This window comes from Sapajus apella, unplaced genomic scaffold, assembly GCF_009761245.1.
Source record: "Sapajus apella isolate SASKATOON/1434 unplaced genomic scaffold, GSC_monkey_1.0 scaffold56, whole genome shotgun sequence".
Classification (NCBI taxonomy): domain Eukaryota; kingdom Metazoa; phylum Chordata; class Mammalia; order Primates; family Cebidae; genus Sapajus; species Sapajus apella.
The window spans coordinates 469,258-488,516 of NW_022436996.1; the positions used below are offsets into that span (position 1 = coordinate 469,258).

General features: G+C 41.4%; 1 protein-coding gene and 1 long non-coding RNA gene across 8 annotated transcripts in view; one reads left to right on the forward strand and one right to left on the reverse strand.

Annotated features, from left to right (window-relative positions):
* LOC116527763 overlaps positions 1-2,616 on the reverse strand; it is an 18,867-nt gene extending 16,251 nt beyond the window's left edge. The window contains exons 1-2 of the long non-coding RNA XR_004258721.1: positions 2,592-2,616; positions 1,812-1,813 (exon numbers count right to left, since the gene is read on the reverse strand). This is a non-coding gene — a long non-coding RNA (uncharacterized LOC116527763). The remainder of the gene's footprint in view (positions 1-1,811; positions 1,814-2,591) is intronic.
* Positions 1-19,259, forward strand: part of ESYT2 (extended synaptotagmin 2) — a 101,051-nt gene that overhangs the window by 46,730 nt on the left and 35,062 nt on the right. For all 7 annotated transcript variants that reach the window (XM_032244863.1, XM_032244865.1, XM_032244864.1 and 4 more), the window contains exon 7: positions 14,237-14,292. In XM_032244863.1, coding sequence (XP_032100754.1) covers positions 14,237-14,292 — 56 coding nt within the window. The remainder of the gene's footprint in view (positions 1-14,236; positions 14,293-19,259) is intronic.

Below are 19,259 nucleotides of genomic sequence, written 5' to 3' on the forward strand. Positions count from 1 at the left end.
TGTGTGTGTGTGTGTGTGTGTGTGTGTGTGTGTGTGTGTGTGTGTGTGTTGTTGTTGTTTTTTTAAGTAGTTAATACTTACTGTTTCCTATTTCCCACAAAACCAAGACAACAGAACTGTTACTCCTGCTAGACTCCTTCCTCCTTACCTGGGCTCCTGCAGCCCCTGGCTGGTGCCTCCCTTTGCTGCCTTCCGTGTTCATTGTCGTCCGGGCAATCTCCTCCAGGTGCACACTGCCATGTGGTTGTCTCTCCCGGGCAGATGAGATTGTGGTGATTTAGACGGGCTCTCCCTTTCCAGCCTGATTTCCCCCTGCTGCCCCAGTGAGCATCCCAATCTTCACAAATTATACCCTAGGAAAAGCATCCGCCTGCACCTCACTCCTGCCTCCCCGTGTCTTTTCCTTTGTTGCAGAGGCTTTCTTTGCCCCTGTTGTTTCACCTGCTTTCAGCAGCTTCTGCACAGTTATCGTTAGCTCTTTGAAAGCAAGGACCATAACTGTCTCCTTAGAGTTTGATAAATGAATGATGGATGAATTGATCTGTTTCTGAAATATCTCTTCAAGATGTGCCATTGATGAGTCCTTTGTGGAGATACCTTCAACATCATATATAATTTAAAGGAGGAATATTAACTTATACAATTTGATTCAAGTAACTTATTAAAAAATGTTATTTGGCTTTTAAAATATGGGTTTATCTACACCTGTCATAAACTAAGTTTACTACAGGTTGTACTTTTTCTGTATAAAAACAAAATAATTGAGTGCCATCACTTTCTGTTATGAATAAAATCACTGTTCTGATTTTCTTATTACTGAAATAATGGGCTTATTTTGAATCAAATTTAAGTACACAAAACATGGGAACATCCAAAAACTTCTAGGTCATCTCTCTCAAATTTTACTGTTAAAATTTCAGGAAGTTAAGAGATTCATAAGATTTAAAATTCATGGTGTTTTTTTTTTTTTTTTTTCCACATGCCAGTCGTTAAAAGTCCAGTATGTTTAAGAAACCACCTTCATTATTGACCAAAAGATCCCCACTAATCTTAACAAATTGCTAAGTATTTTCAACTTACCCATTTTTAGCCAGGGACATTTTTAACAATTTAGCGAAAACATTCATTTCAGAATGTAACAAAATCCAAATCTTTAAAGCTTCCTTAGCATTTAATAGTACTCTTAAATGTTTGGAACTTCCATAGATGACTTTACTTTTAAAATAACCTATTAACTTCCAAATGAAATTTTGTGCTCAGAAAAGAAGGATGGGGCTGAAAAGTTCAGAATCACTCATTTCCTTATATGGCGAGTAAAGTAATCAAACATGCTTCAGTGAAAAGGAAATTTTTCAGTTTCTTTTACTGGAAAATATGAGAACAGAGTTCACTGTTGGCTGCCAAGTAATTCCTCCTCATCCTGGTGAAAGATATTTCTAGTAGGGTTTTTTATTTTGTGTGCTTCTTTTTACTATCTGGATGATTTAGAAACTTATGAAACCTTTACACATTTTTCTACTTGTTGGTTTGTTCAGCTGTTGCAATGTAGAACTTGTTGAAGAGGAAAAAAAAACCGTCAACATTGCTGAAGTGATGAACTTGGAGCAGAGGTGAAGAAGGCAGCACAGTGCCTTGGTTAGGTGACAGGAGTGTGTGTTGGGCAGCCTGGATTTCCACTCCCAGTTCTTTCTCTTAATGTATCTTTTGAACAACTTATTTTATTTCTCCAAGCCTCAGTTTTCCCATCTATAAAATGGGCATGACAGTATCAGACAATTAAATCTGAAAATTAAATGTCAATGAATGTAAACTACTTAGTACAATACCTAACACATAGTACGTCTTCAGATATTAAGAACTTAAATATTTTTCTACATGTAGGTTTAGCATTCTAGTAAAATCATGACACTAGAGGTATTTGGTGTGTGTGTGTGTGTGTGTTTTTTTTTTGGAGACAGAGTCTCTTGTCTTCCAGGGTGGAGTGCAATGACATGATCTCGGCTCACTGTAACCTCTGCCTCCCAGGTTCGAGCAGTTCTCCTGCCTCAGCCTCCCAAGTAGCTGAGATTGCAGGGACCCACCACCATGCCGGGCTACTTTTTTCTATTTTTAGTAGAGATGGGGTTTTTCCATGTTGGCCAGGCTGGTCTCGAACTCATGAACTCAGGTGATCTACCCACCACAGCCTCCCAAAGTGCTGGGATTACAGGCGTAAGCCACCACACCTGGCCACTAGAGGTGAATCATAGGTAAGGAGAAAAGCTTGGATAAATGTTCTGATAAGAACTGGAGCAATTGGCATTTGCCATTGGCTGTGCATAGGGAATCACTCTCACTGGGTAGTTGTTGAGCAGCATACAGTTTTAAGGTTGTTTCAAAGACCTTAGTCTTGTTTAGATTATCCCTTGACTAGAGGGGATCCAGGAGGTCTTTCCCAAAACATCCCTTAGAAATGGTCCTAAGCAGCTGGGCGTGGTGGCTCACACCTGTAATCTTAGCACTTTGGTAGGCCAAGGTGAGCAGATCACGAGGTTGGGAGTTCCAGACCAGCCAGGCCAACATAGTGAAACCCCCATTTCTACTAAAAATACAAAAAATTAGCCAGGTGTGGTGGTGGGTACCTGTAATCCCAGCTACTCAGGAGGCAGAGGTTGCAGTGAGCCAAGATCCATTGCACTCTAGCCCTGGCGACAGTGCAGGACTCCGTCTTAAAAAAAAAAAAAAAGATTCTAGGCTTCCTCCAAACATGTTCATCCAGCCACAGTCAGGGTCTTCCAGTTGAATGTGGAGGTGCTGGCATCTTTTGAACCACAGATTCCATTTCTTCCTCTGTAAAAATGGAAGCAGTGTCTTCTGTTATGAGAAGAAGTTGAATCCTATTAGCCAAGGACTCCAGAAATTGATGTGGCTTAAGCAAATGGGGGTAAAAAGGAGAGGAATTTATTTAAAAAATAAATAGCGTATATTGATGTCTCATGAAACGTATACAGGGGACTACAGTTGAGTCTCAGGAACAGAATGGAACCAGAAATTTGAAAGCCTTCGAGACTGTCTCCACCTTTGCCTTCCCCTCTACTTCTGAGACTCATGCCATCTGGCTCTGCAGTCCACGTGTGGAAGAGCATGCCTGCCAGCATTCCAGAGAAAGCATTGAGTCTTCCTGCATCCTCAGCCTGTCCCCTCCCCTCCCCATTCCAGCTGGGTCAGATACTGACCCCTGGACCAGCTGGGGGTAGGAAGGTGGCAGCGATTGAACAGGGCTCCCAGAAGCCCATTCCTTACAGCCTTGCAAGTGAGGCAGAAGGAGGGATTTCAGGCTGGCTGGTGGCTCAGGACGTCAGCTCTCCCTTGTGGTCAAGAATGAAGCTCTCAGAAGTCCTGGGACTTAAAAACATAAGAAAAACATTCTTGAAGTTTACCGACAACCCAAATCTGCGAAATAAAAAACTGGAGAAAGGCGGGAACCCTGAGTTTGTATTTCCAACGGACTTCAGGTGATTCTTGTTCTGACTGGAGCTTCATGCACCCAGGATGCCAGGCCTGTGCTCAGCACATGCTCAGGTGCTGAGCTGCGGTTACCGGAACTGTTACGTTACCACACCCGTCACAACGGAACATGGAGAGAAGAGGGGCACCTCTGTGGTCTTCCTGAAATGCATGGATACGTTTGTGTCCTTCCAGTTGACACCTGACATTGTTTTATGTTTGTTGACCCCGGTACACGTTCTGCTTCTCAAAGAAGAGCCACGGCAGCTCAAAGGTGACTTCATGTCCTTTGGAAATGCGTGTTCCACTGGCTTTTCAGTTTCCTGAAATAGCTTCATCATCCAGAGGCAAAGGCTCCCAACATCCTGAGGCGTGTGTCATGGGGAGGGAAGGGCACACTAATTTTAGTTGCTTTTCCAAAGGCGCCTTCTAAAGCCCAGCTTTGATTGGGCCCTGCTGGTGGCTTCTCCATGGTGCCCTCGTGTAGAGGGCTGTGGAGCGTCCCTGTCTCACACAGCCATTTTGTCCTTCCCACGCACTCGTTCTCTCTCACGCTTGTTCTCACACACACACTTGTTCTTTCCACACTTGTCTGCATACTCATTCTCTCACACCTGTTGTCACACATGCTTGTTCTCACATACGCTCGTTCACACACACTTGTCTGCACACATTCACACCTCACACATGCTTGTTCTCACACTTGTTCTTTCACACTTGTCTGCACACTCACTTGTTCTCACATGCTTCTTTCACACTTGTCTGCACACATTCTCAAACTTGTTATCACGCTTGTTCTTTCACACTTGTCTGCACACTCACTTGTTTACATGCATCTTCCACATTTGCACACTCATTCTCACATGCTTGTCCACACTCATTCACACTTGTTCACACACGCTTTTTCTCACACGTCCTCACACTTGTCTGCACACTCATTCTCACTTGTTCACACATGCTTGTTCTCACATTCACACACTTGTTCTCATTTGTCTGCACACTCATTCACACTTGTTCTCACTCCTCACATGCTTGTTCTCACATGCTCATTCACACACGTCTGTTCTCAAACTTGTCCTCTCACACTTGTCCACATTCTCACACTTGTCCACACATTCTCTCATTTGTTCTCACATACGTGTTCTCACACACATGCTTGTTCTCGCACTTGTCCACACTCACTTGTTCTCACAGTTCTTTCACACTTGTTCTCATTCTCACACTTGTTTCACACTTGTTCTCACATGTTTTCATTCTCACCTCATGCAAACATTTTCACACTTGTGCTCACGTGCTTGCTCTTCCATACTTGTTCTCACACACTTGTTCTCATGCACTAGTTCACACCCATTCTCACACTTGTCCTCACACACTCCCACTTGTTCTTTCACACATTTAGTCATTCTCTCACACTTGTGTTTTTGTGCTCTTCTCCTTCATTCCACTTGTTCTCACACACACTTGTTCTTTCATACTTGTGTTTTCTTTATTCTCATTTCACATTCTCATTCCTTGTCATACATACATGTTCTTTCACAGTCATTCTCACTTTGTTCTCACACACTCTCACTTTCACACTAGTTCTCATTCTCACATTTTCTCACTTGTTTCACTTGCACTCGTTTCACACTCCTCACACTTTATCACACACTATTCTCACATGCTGTTTTCATACACTCACACTTGTTTCACTCACATTCTCACACATTCTCATACTTTCACATTCACTTATTTCACGCTCACGTGTTTTCACACACTCCTCACACCTATCACACTTTGTTCTCACATGCATTCATACTTTTTGTCACATTCACACTTATTTCACACATAGTGGTTCTCACACTCCTCACACATATCACACTTTGTTCCCACATTCTCATACTTTCACATTCACACTTGTTACTTTACTCATACTTGTTCTCACACACTCCTCACAGTTACCACACTTTGTTCACACACACTCATTTTCTCTCACATTCACTTATTTCACACTTACACTTGTTCTCACACTCCTCATACCTGTCACACTTTGTTCTCACATTCTCATACTTTCATATCCATACTTAATTCTCACACTTGTTCTCACACACTCCTCTCACCTATCACATTTTGTTCTCACACATCCTCATATTGTCTCCCACATTCACACTTGTTATTTCACACACTTATTCTCATACACACCTGTCACACTGTTCTCACATACATCCTCATACTTGCATTCACACTTATGTCACTCTCACTTGTTTTCGCACACTCCTCCTATCACACTTGGTTCTCACACATTCTTATACTTTCTGTCACATTCACAATTATTTCACGGTCACACTTGTTCTCACACTCCACACCTATCACACTTTGTTCTCACACATTCTCATGCTGTCATTCACACTTATTTTACACTCAAACTTGTTCTCACATACTCCTCACACATCACATTTTGTTCTCACACACATTCTAGAATGTTTCTCACATTTACACTTGTTATTTCACACACTTGTTCTCACACACACCTTTCACACTGTTCACACACAGTCTCATACTTTGATTCACACTTGTTTCACTCACACACTCCTCACACCTATCACACTTTGTTCTCACACATTCTCATACCTTCACGTTCACACTTGTTATTTCACACTCACACTTGTTCTTACACACTCCACAGCTATCACACTTTTCTCACACACTTTCTCATACCTTCACATTCACACTTATTTCACTCACACTTGTTTTCACCTATCACTGTTCTCACACACACTTGTTCTCTTGCACTTGTTCTCACATACATTCTGTCTCACCCTTGTTCTCACACTTGCTCTTACATTCTCACACACTTTCACACTCTTGTTCTCACACTTATTCTCACACTTATTTTCCCTTTCACGCTCATTCTCACATTTGTTCTTTGTCCCTCCTTCTCACACATACTCGTACTTAGCCTCTTACACTCTTGTCCTCTCACACATTCTCTGTCATACACAACGTGTTCTCTTTCTCTCTTCTCACTCGCTCCCTCCTTCATTACACCCTCTGGCTCTTGCTCCTTCACCATTCACCATGCTCAGGAACAGACCTTTTAGTGTCTTCAACATGGGGACCCCTTTGCCTGGTGCCTTCTTTCTTGCATTAAAATCTCTTTTCCTTTCAACACCGAGTCCTTTCCTTCCACAGTTCCTGCTCCTGGCTCCCTGACGAGTTTCTCTAAACTTCAGCAGCACTTAAATATATCTCAGTCTTTTTAGCAAGTCTCACATGGGCATGCCCTCTGTCACCTGACAAGCTTATGCTAAAACTGCCTTGTTTTGTGTTTTTAATACTCCATAGTTGATAGTTGATATTCTTTTTGAGATTTTATTCTAGACAAAGTAATGAAGTTGTTTTTCTGAAATGATTCTAAGATAAATTGTCGAAAATAGTCTCTGCTTGTTTGGTCAGTTGTGCTTTGATTATAGATGTTCCTCATCTGAGATTAAAGTGGGACAGAACTTCAAAAGTAAAAGGATAAATGTTGACTGTGATGCGTACGTGGCACATGTGCTAGTCCTTGATAGTGGTGAGAAAGATCTTCATTGCTCAAAGGGATTTTCAGGGAAGGAAGCCCTCAGGTGGTGACTGTAGTCACCATCACGTTGTCTGGTGGCAGGCGATGGGCTTGGAGCCAGCTGGCAGCTTCTGTGCATTGTCTGACTTAGTCCCCACAGGACTGCCTTTAATCTCGTTCCCATATTACTGGTGAGGAAAAGAAAGTCCAGAGAGTATCTTTAAAATGGAAACTTTGGCAGGGATAGTTCTAGTATTGAAATTTATTTTCTAAAATCTCCAAAATTGTATTTTAAAGTTGAGAAATTTTATTCTTTAATGGTCTGTCTAGTAGGTGGTCATTCTCAATGAGAGATTTGGAAATGGGTATTTAGGGTGTCAGAATAATGGGGGCTGGAGCTCCTATTGCCATTTAGTGGCAGAAACCAAGATGCTCACCATTTAAATGTCTTGTGCCTGTCAGTCGTGTGCAACAGAGAACAGCCCCACTCTAGAGCCAAGAACCCCCTGTTCAGAAGCTCAGCATAGCCCCTGTAAGCAAATACCACCCGAGTCAAGGTGGCTAGGCTTAGAAGCAAATACGGGCTGAGGCGCTCTGCTGGTCATTTCACAGAGAGAGACTTCGAAGCAAGGGAGAAGTCAGTGAGCAAGATGAGGCACAGCAGGGGCAGGAGCAGATTGAATGGTTTAGAGCAGGAGGGGTCACAGCACCATCTGCACAGCCATCCTTAAAAACCAGTCGTTTCTTCCCATGTGGGTCGAGTGAACAGATGAGGACCTCATTCTGTCCTGGGCTTATCTAGTTGTGAAGATTACTTACAAGACCTACAGATAAGATTACTTCCTCTAGGTCTTGATTTTCTTAACTGTAAGACTAAAAGAAATGATTTTCTCATTTCTAGGACTAACTCTAAATTTGAAGACCCACTTTTTAACCTAGTTTTATGTGTAATTTTCAAAATGTAAGTCTATGTGCCTTCTTTTTTTTCTTGAGATGAAGTCTTGCTCTGTTGCCCAGGCCACGGAAACAATCGTAGAGTGCAGTGCACTACTACAGCCTCTGCCTCCTGGCTCACACAGCCCTCGTGCTGCCACACCTGCCTGTTTTCTGTGTTTTCGAGCTTATTCGAATAACCGTTTATGCTCTTTGCTATAAATAGAAACTTCTTCCTACATGTGATGCCTTTGATCTTTTGTTTTGATAGGCAAGAAGTCATCTTTCAGGTTTCTAGATAGCCTAAGGAAGTTTCATCTAGATATTATGCCTACAAGAAGAGCATTAATACTGCCCACTTTGGGAGATTTTACTTGCCAACTTTGGGCAGTTTTTATCATCTAAAATCTAGCAAAACGTTGATGTCAGTGCCCGCCCAGGCCTTTAGAGTCTTCATGTAACAGGAGGCTAGTGGTTTGTCAGCTGTAAAGTCACATCTTCTGTTTCTTCAAACAGAAACATACTTTTTAATCTCAACAAGTGGATACTTTTCTTGGGACTATCTTAAAAAACAGTGGAGGCCAGCCAGTCACACAGTGTGATGTCACTTTACATAGCACCTTTATACACGATATTAAAAAGTAGGCTTCCTGCATCAGCTGCAACCATGTTTTGTACTCTGTGGATCCGAGTCTTGGTGAGGAACAGCAGTGCCTCCGCAAAAGGCTGATGAGTCAGTTAGCTGGAGAGAGAGTGCCATCATTCTGAGTTGTAATTCTGATGAAATAAATAGGATGTTAACACTGCTAATGGAAACATTTTTCAGATTGCTACATGGAATAATAGTATGGAATGTGAAATTTCAGAAATAGGAGGAAATTCTTTCATTATTTTCCTCCATCCACTTTGTACATTTTAAAAAACAGCCTGCAACTAGTTACATTTGCCATTCCCTTCCGCCCCACCATTTTATCCACAATACAATTAAGTTGGGTAAAGCCAATGTCTGTTTCATGTAAATATATGAACACGTCCACAAACACCAACTGAAATTAGCTTTATACTAACTTTTTCTAAAGTCGGTCCTTGTTTCGCACAAATATTTTAACAAGTCCAAAAATACCACATAGCTACTTGGAACCATATTTAAATCTTATTATAACATGAATTTCAAGTATTTTACTTTGCAGACTTCTCCTTGAAAGATAGTGACATTGCAAAATGCTGTTAGGAGAGTTGTTAATTCTGTTTCCCAAAGCTTCCTGGATAAAACAATTCTGTCTTAATGCTATTAAGACTATATTAGGTGGTTTTCTTTAAGTCACGACACTGACGTATGTACTACGGATTCGACATTTAAGATGAAAGTGTTCATAGGCACAGCTCACTTTATTGTGTTTTGCTTTATTGTACTTTATAGATACTGTGTTTTTACTAGTTGAAGATTTATGGCAGCCCTCTGATAAGCAAGCCTGTCCATGCTGTGAGGTGAACAGCATGTGCTCACTTCATGCTTCTGTGTCATGTTTTGGCAATTCTCACAGTATTTCACACTTTTTCTTTATTACTATATCTGTGACTGTGATCTGTGGTCAGTGATCTTTGGTGTTCCTAATGTAATTGTTTTGGGGCATCACAAGCCATGTCTGTATAAGATGGCAGATTAGTCCATTCTCATACTGCTATAAAGATACTACCTGAGACTGGGTAATTTATAAGAAAGGAGGGTCAATTGACTCAAGGTTCTGCATGGCTGGGGAGGCCTCAGGAAACTTATAGTCATGGCAGAAGGTGAAGGGGAAGTGAGGCACGTCTTACATAGTGCCAGGAGAGAGAGAATGCCCAGGAGAAACAGCCACTTTTAAAACCATCAGAACGTATGAGAACTCCCTCACTATCATGAGAATAGTATGGGAGAAGCCGCCCCCATGCCAATCACCTCCTCCCAAGTCCCTTCCTTGACATGTGGAGATTACAGTTCCACTTGAGATTTGGGTGGGGACACAGAGGCAAACCATATAAAATGGCCAAGTTAATTGATAAATGTTGTGTCTTCTGACCCACTGACTGTTCTTCTATCTCTTCCTCTTCTGGATTTCCCTATTCCCTCAGACATAACAGTACTGAAATTAGGCCAGTCAACAACCCTGCAGTGGCCTTTAAGTATTCAAGTGAAAGAAAGAGTTGCATGCCTCTCACTTTCAGTCAGAAGCTAGAAATCAGCCAAGCGTGGTGGCTCATGCCTGTAATCCCAGCACTTTTGGAGGCCAAGTGGGGGCGGATCACCTGAGGTCAGTTTGAGACCAGCCTGGCCAACATAGTGGAAAGGCCATCTACTAAAAAAAAAAAAAATACAATAATTAGCTAGGCATGGTAGTGCACACCTGAAGTCCCAGCTACTCGGGAGGTTGAGGCAGGAAAATCACTTGAACCTGGGAGGCGGAGGTTGCAGTGAGCCAAGATCACAGCATTGCACTCCAGTCTGGGCGACAGAGTGAGACTCCAAAAAAAAAGCAAAGCTGGAAATGATTAAGCTTAGTGAGGAAGCCATGTTTAAAGCCAGTGTAGGCTGAAAGCTAAGCCTCTTGTGCCAAACAGCCAAATTGTACATGCAAAGGAAAAGTTCTTGAAGGAAAATAAAAGTGCTGCTCCAGTGAACACACCAATGATATAGAAGCAGCCTTCTTGCTGATAGGAAAGAAGTTTTAGTGCTTGGATAGATGATCAGCCCAGACCTTATATTTCCTTAAGCCAGAGCCTATTCCACAGCAAAATCCTAACTGTCTTCAGTTCTGTGAAGACTGACAGAGGTGAGGAAGTTGCAGAAGAAAAGTTTGAAGATGTTGGTTTATGAGGTTCAAGGAAAAACGCCATCTCTATAACATAAAAGTGCAAGGTAAAGTAGCAAGTTATCCAGAAGATTAGCTAAGATCCTTGATCAAGGTGGCTCCACTAAACAACAAATTTTCAATGTATATTAAACATCCTTCTGTTAGAAGAAGATACCATCTAGAACTTTTCCAGCTAGAGAGAAGTCAGTGCCTGACTTCAAGGCTTCAAAAGACAAGCTATCTTGTCACAGCTAATGCAGATGATGACTTGAAGTAAGCACTCATTTCTCATTCTGAGAACCCTGGGGCCTTTGAGAATCATGCTAAATCTATACAGCCTGTGCTCTATACCTGGAAAAACAAAGCCTGGATGGCAGCATATCTGTTTACAGCCTGGTTTACCGAATGTTTTAAGCCCACCATTGAGACCTACTGCTCAGAAAAAAATTGTCCCTTCAAATATAGCTGCTCATCGACAGTGCATCTGGTCACCCAAGAGCTCTGATGCAGATGTACAAGATGAATGTTGTTTTTATGCCTGCTGTCACTTCATCCATTCTGCAGCCCAGGGATCAAGGAGAAATTTCAACTTTCAAGTCTTACTATTTAAGAAATAACATTTTGTAAGATGATAGCTCCCACAGACAGTGATTCCTTTGATGGATTTGGGCAAAATAAGTCAAAAACCTCCTGGAAAGGATTCACCACCCTAGATGGCATTGAGAACACTTGTGTTTCTTGGGAAGGGTACAAAATATGAACGTTAATAGGAGTTTGAAAGAAGCTGATGCCAACTCTCATGGATGACTTTGAGGGGTTCAAGACTTCTGTGGAAGAAGGAACTGCAGGTGGAGTGGAAGTAGTGAGATTAGTTAGAAGTGGAGCCTGAAGATGGGACTGAATTGCTGCTGTCTCAGGATCAAACTTTCAGGACAAGAAGTTGCTTCTTATGACCAACAAAGAAAGTGGTTTCCTGAGATGGAATCCACTCCTGGTGAAGACGCTACAAACATTGTTGAAATGACAATAAGCAATTTAGAATATAACATAAGTTTAGTTGATAAAGCAGGACAGGGTTTGAGAGTGTGACTCCAATTTTGAAATAAGTTCTGCTGTGGGTAAAATGCTATCAAACAGCATGGCATGCTACAGATAAATCTTTTTTGAAAGGAAGAGTCTATCGATACAGCAAACTTCACTGTTGTCTTATTTTAAGACATTGTCACAATCACCCTAACCTTCAGCAACCACGACCCTGGTCAGTCAGCAACCATCAAACACTGAGACAAAACCCTCTACCAGCCAGATTATCACTCACTGAAGGCTTAGGTGATTGTTAGCATTTTTCAGCAATAAAGTGTTTTAAAATAAAGGTATGTACATTTTTTAAAAGATATAATGCTGTTTTGCACTTATAGTATAAACATAACTTTATATGCATTGGGAAACCAAAAAATGTGTGTGATTCACATATTGCAATATTCCCTTTACTGCACTGCTCTAGAACCCAGCCTGCAATATCTCTGAGGCATGCCTGTATAGGAAAAGCTCTTTTTTTTTGAGATGGAGTCTCACTCTGTTGCCAGGCTGGAGTGTAACCTCCGACTCCCTGGTTCAAGTGGTTCTGCTGCCCCAGCCTCCTGAGTGGGATTGCATGCACACACCAACACGCCCAGCTAATGTTCATGTGTTTTTTTTTTTAGTAGAGTCAGGGTTTCACCATGTTGGCCAGGATGGTCTCGATCTCCTGACCTCATGATCTGCCTGCCTTGGCCTTCCAAAGAGCTGGGATTACAGGCGTGAGTTGCGCAGGGCCGAAAAATTCTTTCTTTATTAAATAGCATCTTTGAATTGTATTCTCTCCACTGTTCTTTTAACTACAATGGCCTCATCTAATTTTATTTAGAAGCTTACCTGCCGCTTTCCTTGTCACAGCCGTTCTTTCCTGAAGTTCATGTGGCTCTTGTGTCTCATGGCTCTGCAGATGGAGCAGTCACCATTGGGTATCCTCTGATGGTTCGCTGTGTGAGGTGCTTGCATTTTAACCTGAGTCGATTGCAAGATTCTGTGCTATATCTTTGATATGTTCTTATTTCCTGAAGTAGATTTGTGATCAGGAGTAATAGCCTTCAGAACTAAACGATAGAATCCTGTTATAATGCCCTTTTAAATCTTAGTTTCCTCATAACAGGTATTTTTGTATGACCAGAATGTTTTGTTGTGGCAGGGAGTACCTGTTCCTTTTTAAGTTCTGTAAGAGAAAAGAGAAAGGAAAATAAGCTCTGAAATAAGCGTTTATAAATGTGTTCATATGATTTAGAATGCAGAGGTTTAGGCAGGTGGTTCAGTTGGTGGACTAGGGAAAAACATTTATTTTCAGGGGGAAGTAAAGCATGGGTTGATACTGATGTTTGCAGTCCAGTTTGAAGATTAGTTGCCTATTTTTTCCTTCCTGATTTTTATATTTATATTTCATTTCTGTTACACTGAGAAATCTTGGTCTTTCAGCATCTTAAAAATTGTTGCCTTTTTTTTTTTTCCCAGTTCTTTTTAGTTTTGGTCTATCCATAAGAATCTTGACTCTTCCGCTTTGTATTTACTTAAAACCACCACTTCCTAAAGGGATTTGAGCAGTTTTGTTACTCAACTATATGGGGAATTGAGATCTGGCAATTTTACTTAGAATTTCTTCTACAAATATAGAACACAAGTAATTCTGTTACGTGCTGTTGCTGTTTTGGTAGGAAAAGCAGTATTTCTAATCAATAATTTTTACTAATCCACATCTACTTAATGGAATCTTAGCTAACTGTATGGGAATTATTCTAAGATAAACACAGATGTCAAATGAATGGGTAGAGCATGGTCTGATAATTGGAAAATACAAAGTAAAACAATGATAAAGTTCCATTATTTAACCTCCAGATTGGTAGGGTTTTCGTATTGTTTTTGGTGAGGAATGTGAAAAGGACAGTTTTATACACTTGGTGGGAATATAAATGGGTACAGTATTTTTGGAGGGCAGGTAGGTACTATCAACATTAAAAATGAGCATAAGTCTTTGAGCCCAAAATCTTACTTTTTGAATGCTAGTCTGCATATGTATACAAGAACATGTATGTAAAAAGACAGGCCCTGAATTGTTATTTGTAATTACAGTAAAGAGAAATTGTCAAAATTCTAAGTGTCCTTCCATAGGAGAATGAGTAAATAAATTATTTTATGATTTTCCTAGAGAAAACTGTGACTTTATCAAAAAACAAAAAGAGGCAGTTCTCCATGTACCACCAAAGAAAGATGTCCTTGGTATGTTACAAAGGATGAAGGGTATACGTCTGTGTTGTATACTGACCCATTTTGTTTATAAAGAAACAAGCCTGTGTGCACCAGATTTGATCATTGGAAATTGTTTGGAACTTAATATTTTGCCCTTGTTTTAAAACAGCTTTTAGAAATTAACTGGACAGGACTGACGAATCTCCTGGATATCCCTGGATTGAAGTAAGTCTCAATGTCCGGTCGCCGAGGCTTAGCCTGTCGAGGGCATCTTGTGCATTTTCTGTGTCTTGACAGCAGCATGAGAATGTTAAGACCTGCGTCTGCCAGGTGAATGGGTGCCTTCTCCACAGGCTGTCGTGAGAAACGAGCAGAGGGTACAGGGGCTTTGTTCTGCCCACAGGGAGCTGCTTGGAGGCAGCAAGCCAGGGCGGGAGGGCTCTGAGTGCCAGACTGAGCACTCGCCCTTCATTTGCTTTTGTTTACTACAGGGCGTCTTCCTGCCCTTGGCATTTTAGAAAAGTAGAGAACTTTTAATATTTTGTAAACCAGTTTGCAAATGTGGTTTTTAATATCTTCTCAGAAACAATAAAGGATACTTTAAAAGCAAATGCTTTTCAGCGTCTCTCCAGCCTGCAGCTACCCCACCGTTTCTGCTTTTTTTTTTTTTTTTTAACCTTTATTCCATTACTAATTGAAAGGGGTTGGGGTCAGTATGGACTTCTCCAGGATTATTGAGTGTGAAAAGTAAGGAACTCGAAGTTTCGTATCATTTCACTGGGAGTCCCTTCATTATTCCATAGCAATCTCGTGTCTAAAACAGGAGGAAAATGTTCTGTAACAAGCATCTGAGGCCCTGGAGGGTTCATCCCTGCTCAGAGACAAGGAGTCATTCTAGTTGCCATAGTCCTGTTACCTGAAACAGAGCATGGGGCTGTGGGTGGCAGACCTGTGGGTCCCCACCAAATAGGAAGTTTCAAAATTACAGCCTCTGAGTGCTTTTGCTGGCTTACCGTTTTATTTCAAAGTTAAAATGCATCATCTGTGGGTTACAGTTGTATGTTTCTAGTGGTTATTTTCTAGTGTGATTTGTTTTTCCTAAAATAGTTTAGAAAATTTCAGACTATTGTTTTTTTATTCCTGTATATTTGTTTATGCGTCTGAATTGGGCTTTCTAAAGAGTTTTGTTTCATTATTAGGGAAAAATTAGGACCTTACTTATCTGAAATACAGTCATAATAATAGTCCTTTTTAGGTGCTGTGGTTTACTGGATATAGAAAAATGCTGTGATCTTTGAAAGATCTGTGGAAAGAAAGCACAACTTTAAAAGATTGGTTAGAGTTCATTAAGATGCTGGTTGCAAGCAACAAACCTGACTCAGATGGTCTTACATAGGTAAATAAGTAAAATTTTTTTTTTTTTTTTTTTTTTTTTTGAGATGAAATCTTGCTCTGTTGCCCATGCTGGAATGCAGTGGCTTGATCTCGGCTCACTACAAGCTCCGCCTTCCAGGATCAAGCAATTCTGCCTGCATCAGCCTCCCAAATAGCTGGGATTACAGGCGCCTGCCACCATGCCCGGCTAATTTTTGTATTTTTTTTAGGAGTAACGGGGTTTCGCCATGTTGGCCAGGCTGAACTCCTTGATCTCAGGTGAACTACTTGCCTCGGCCTCCCAAAGTGCTGGGATTACAGGCCTGAGCCACTGCACCTGGCCGGTAAATAATATTTTTAAAAGGCAGTTTACCAGTGCCTGCCCTGAGCCAGCCACAGCTCTTCGAGCATGGGACACAGCTGTGCTTGTTTCCTGGCTCAGCATCTGATAAGCTGGCATGTTTTCTGATGGGTTTCAGGTGGAGCCAGTGTTGGGGCTCTCACTGGAAGGGCTCTCTCTCCCCAGCTCCTGACCCACGCAGGGTGGGCGTGTTCCTCATGGACTTGTTTTCAGGCAGGCTTTTGCTGTGCCTGCAGCTACAAGCCTTTAGTCTGCGGACTTAGCTGCCTTTCCCACCAGGTCATGGGCTGGCTTGTCTGTGTCTACCACCCTTGGACAGGTTCCTCCGATGATCAGGTTCAAATCTCATGCACACCGAAGGCAAAGAAATGGATTACTTGCTTGAAAAAAAATCCAGTGAAAGAGAGTATCCCCCAAAGCAAAAATTTTCACTAGAAATAGGGGAATAAATACTGTGTAGCCAAACAGAACAAACATCCACACAGGTAAGCATAGAAAAAAGTATTTGATTTTGCCTTCCTTCAGTATCATAGGAGGAGTGAAATAAGACAGCTTTATTGAGCATCTACTCTGTAAATATCATCATGTTAATATTGGTAATCTGAAAGGGCAAAGTCAAAGATTGTGTTCTGCCCCGGCAAGCCCACCATTTGGGGAAGTTGATCCCTGACTCATTTTATTTAAAAGGCATTCACAGGCCGGGCGCGGTGGCTCAAGCCTGTAATCCCAGCACTTTGGGAGGCCGAGGCGGGTGGATCACGAGGTCAAGAGATCAAGACCATCCTGGTCAACATGGTGAAACCCCGTCTCTACTAAAAATACAAAAAATTAGCTGGGCATGGTGGCGCGTGCCTGTAGTCCCAGCTACTCAGGAGGCTGAGGCAGGAGAATTGCCTGATCCCAGGAGGCGGAGGTTGCGGTGAGCCGAGATCGCGCCATTGCACTCCAGCCTGGGTAACGAGCGAAACTCCGTCTCAAAAAAAAAAAAAAAAAAAGGCATTCACACACACCCATGTAAATATAGACATGCACATACATACATATATGTCTCCATTCTAGTTAATAATTTATATGTAGGCTCTTTTTATACAGTAGTCGTTTCTGGCTATTGTATTTTTATTATTTATTTATTTATTTAGAGATCTCACTATGTTGCTCAGGCTGGCTTCAACTCCCTAGGCTCAAGGGTTCTTCCTGCCTCAGCCTCCCAAGTAGCTAGACTATAGATGTGTACCGCTGCACCCGTCTATATGTATATACAGAATTATGTCATTAAAAATACTTACCTAACATAAATACATACATTATTCAAAAAATAGGCTGTTGTATAAAAGGGAGCTGTAAAAATATTAATGTTTATATGAATAGGTATATATAATTTATACATAATTATATAGATTTTATATAATACAACTATGTTTACATAAATGTTATGTACTAAAATTTAATAGATATGTTTGTAAAATTGGAGCTACTAGTTCTCAGTCTTTCTATCAAATAAATCACAGCTGTAACAACCCTTAGGTTATAAAAGTGAATATTAAATAACTATGAGGCCAGGTGCAGTGGCTCACGCCTGTAATCCCAGCACTTTGGAAAGCCGAGACGGGTGGATAACCTGAGATCAGGAGTTCAAGACCAGCCTGGCCAATGTGGTGAAATCCCATCTTTACTAAAAATACAAAAATTAGCCGGGCTTGGGCACATGCCTGTAATCCCAGCTATTTGGAAGGCTGAGACAGGAGAATTGCTTAGAACCTGGCAGGTGGAAGTTGCAGTAAACCAAGATTACGCCACTGCCTTCCAGCCAGGGCAACAGAGTGAGACTCCATCTCAAAAAAAATAATAATGATAAATAACTATGAACTTAACATAATGAAGTCTTGTCCCAAGCTTTATAAAATGAGCATCCACATGCTATATTAATTGATTACAAAAAGAAACCCCAGACATTATAGACTAAGAATAATGCCTGAATTCCTTCACTACACGATAACTATTAAATATCCCTGTCATGTTTTGATAAGTGGCCCTAAGCTGAGTGTCGAAGGTATAAGAAGGGCAGAGATTATGGTGGAAACAAAATAAGGGTGATGAGCAGTCGTGGTTCCGAAGGACACATGGGGAAATAGTGATTCCCAAGAAAGTAATCACTGCAGGTGACACTTCTCTGGAGGCCTAGGGGAGCTGCATCACACCCGACAGTTTGGGGGCTTGCAGGTGTACTGGGGTGAGGAGGTGCAGAGATGGGAGCCCCACCAGGGAAGTCTGTCAGAGCAGCTGTGGTCTCTGAGGCCGGGAGTCTGTGCAGGAGGAATGTGGATGGGCCCTGCCCTGTGTAGTGAACTCACAACCAGTGTCTGCTGGCTGAAGCCCTCCGAATCTCTGAAGATATTAACTGTCTGAATAACAGACCTGTTCATAAGTAGTATTATATATGGTTTTTCTTTTTGGGGGTTTTAAAAGTTTTTTTCCCATATTAATCTGAAAAGTCCTTGAAGTGCTGGGTCATCACATGTGGACACTTTCTTGCAGTGGGTACTCAGACATTGTTTGTTGACTGTTGATGATTATCACTGTCTCGGTGGGTATTTTTGTGTATAATTACTTATGTATGTTAATAATTTTAGCATCTAAAACATTACTGGAGAGAAGTAAAGCTCTTTTGCAACTTCACAGTTCAGGTAAAGGTGTTATACAGCAATGAAACTTAACATTTATAAATGCTTTTAAAAGTGCTATCATATACACATTATTTAATTCTCACATTTATGCTAAAGAATAGGATATATATATATATATATATATATATATATATATGCTTGTTTAAATAGAGATGGGAGGGGTCTCGCTATGTTGCCCAGGCTAGTCTCCCACTCGTGGGCTCAAGTGATCTTCCCACCTTAACCTCCCCAGAGTGTTTGGATTACAGGCGTGAGGCAGCATGGCCGGCCAAAAAAGATCTATTAAAAGTATATCTTGACCAGGTGTGGTAGCTCATGCCTGTAATCCTGGCACTTTGGGAGACCAAGGCAGGTGGATCACCTGAGGTCACCTGAGACCAGCCTGACCAACATGGTGAACCCCATCTCTACTTAAAATACTAAATTAGCTGGGCATGGTGGCGGGCACCTGTAATCCCAGCCACTTGAGAGGCTGAGGCAGGAGAATTGCTTAAACCCCAGTGGAGATTGTAGTGAGCCGAGATTGTGCTGTTGTACTCTAGCCTGGATGACAGAGCAAGATTCCATCTCAAAAAAGAAAAAGTACATTTTTTCCTTTAGCCTACTCAATTTTATTTACCTTACTGATTTTGCTGTGCAGCGATGTATAGTATCAAAATTATTAATGTGTTCAGTACTCAAAAGTGTTGGATAATGGGTAAAGAGAAAGCAAACTAAGTTCTCTTCAGTGGGGGCTAGCGTACAACAGCAGAGAAATGGAATGTGTGCATATG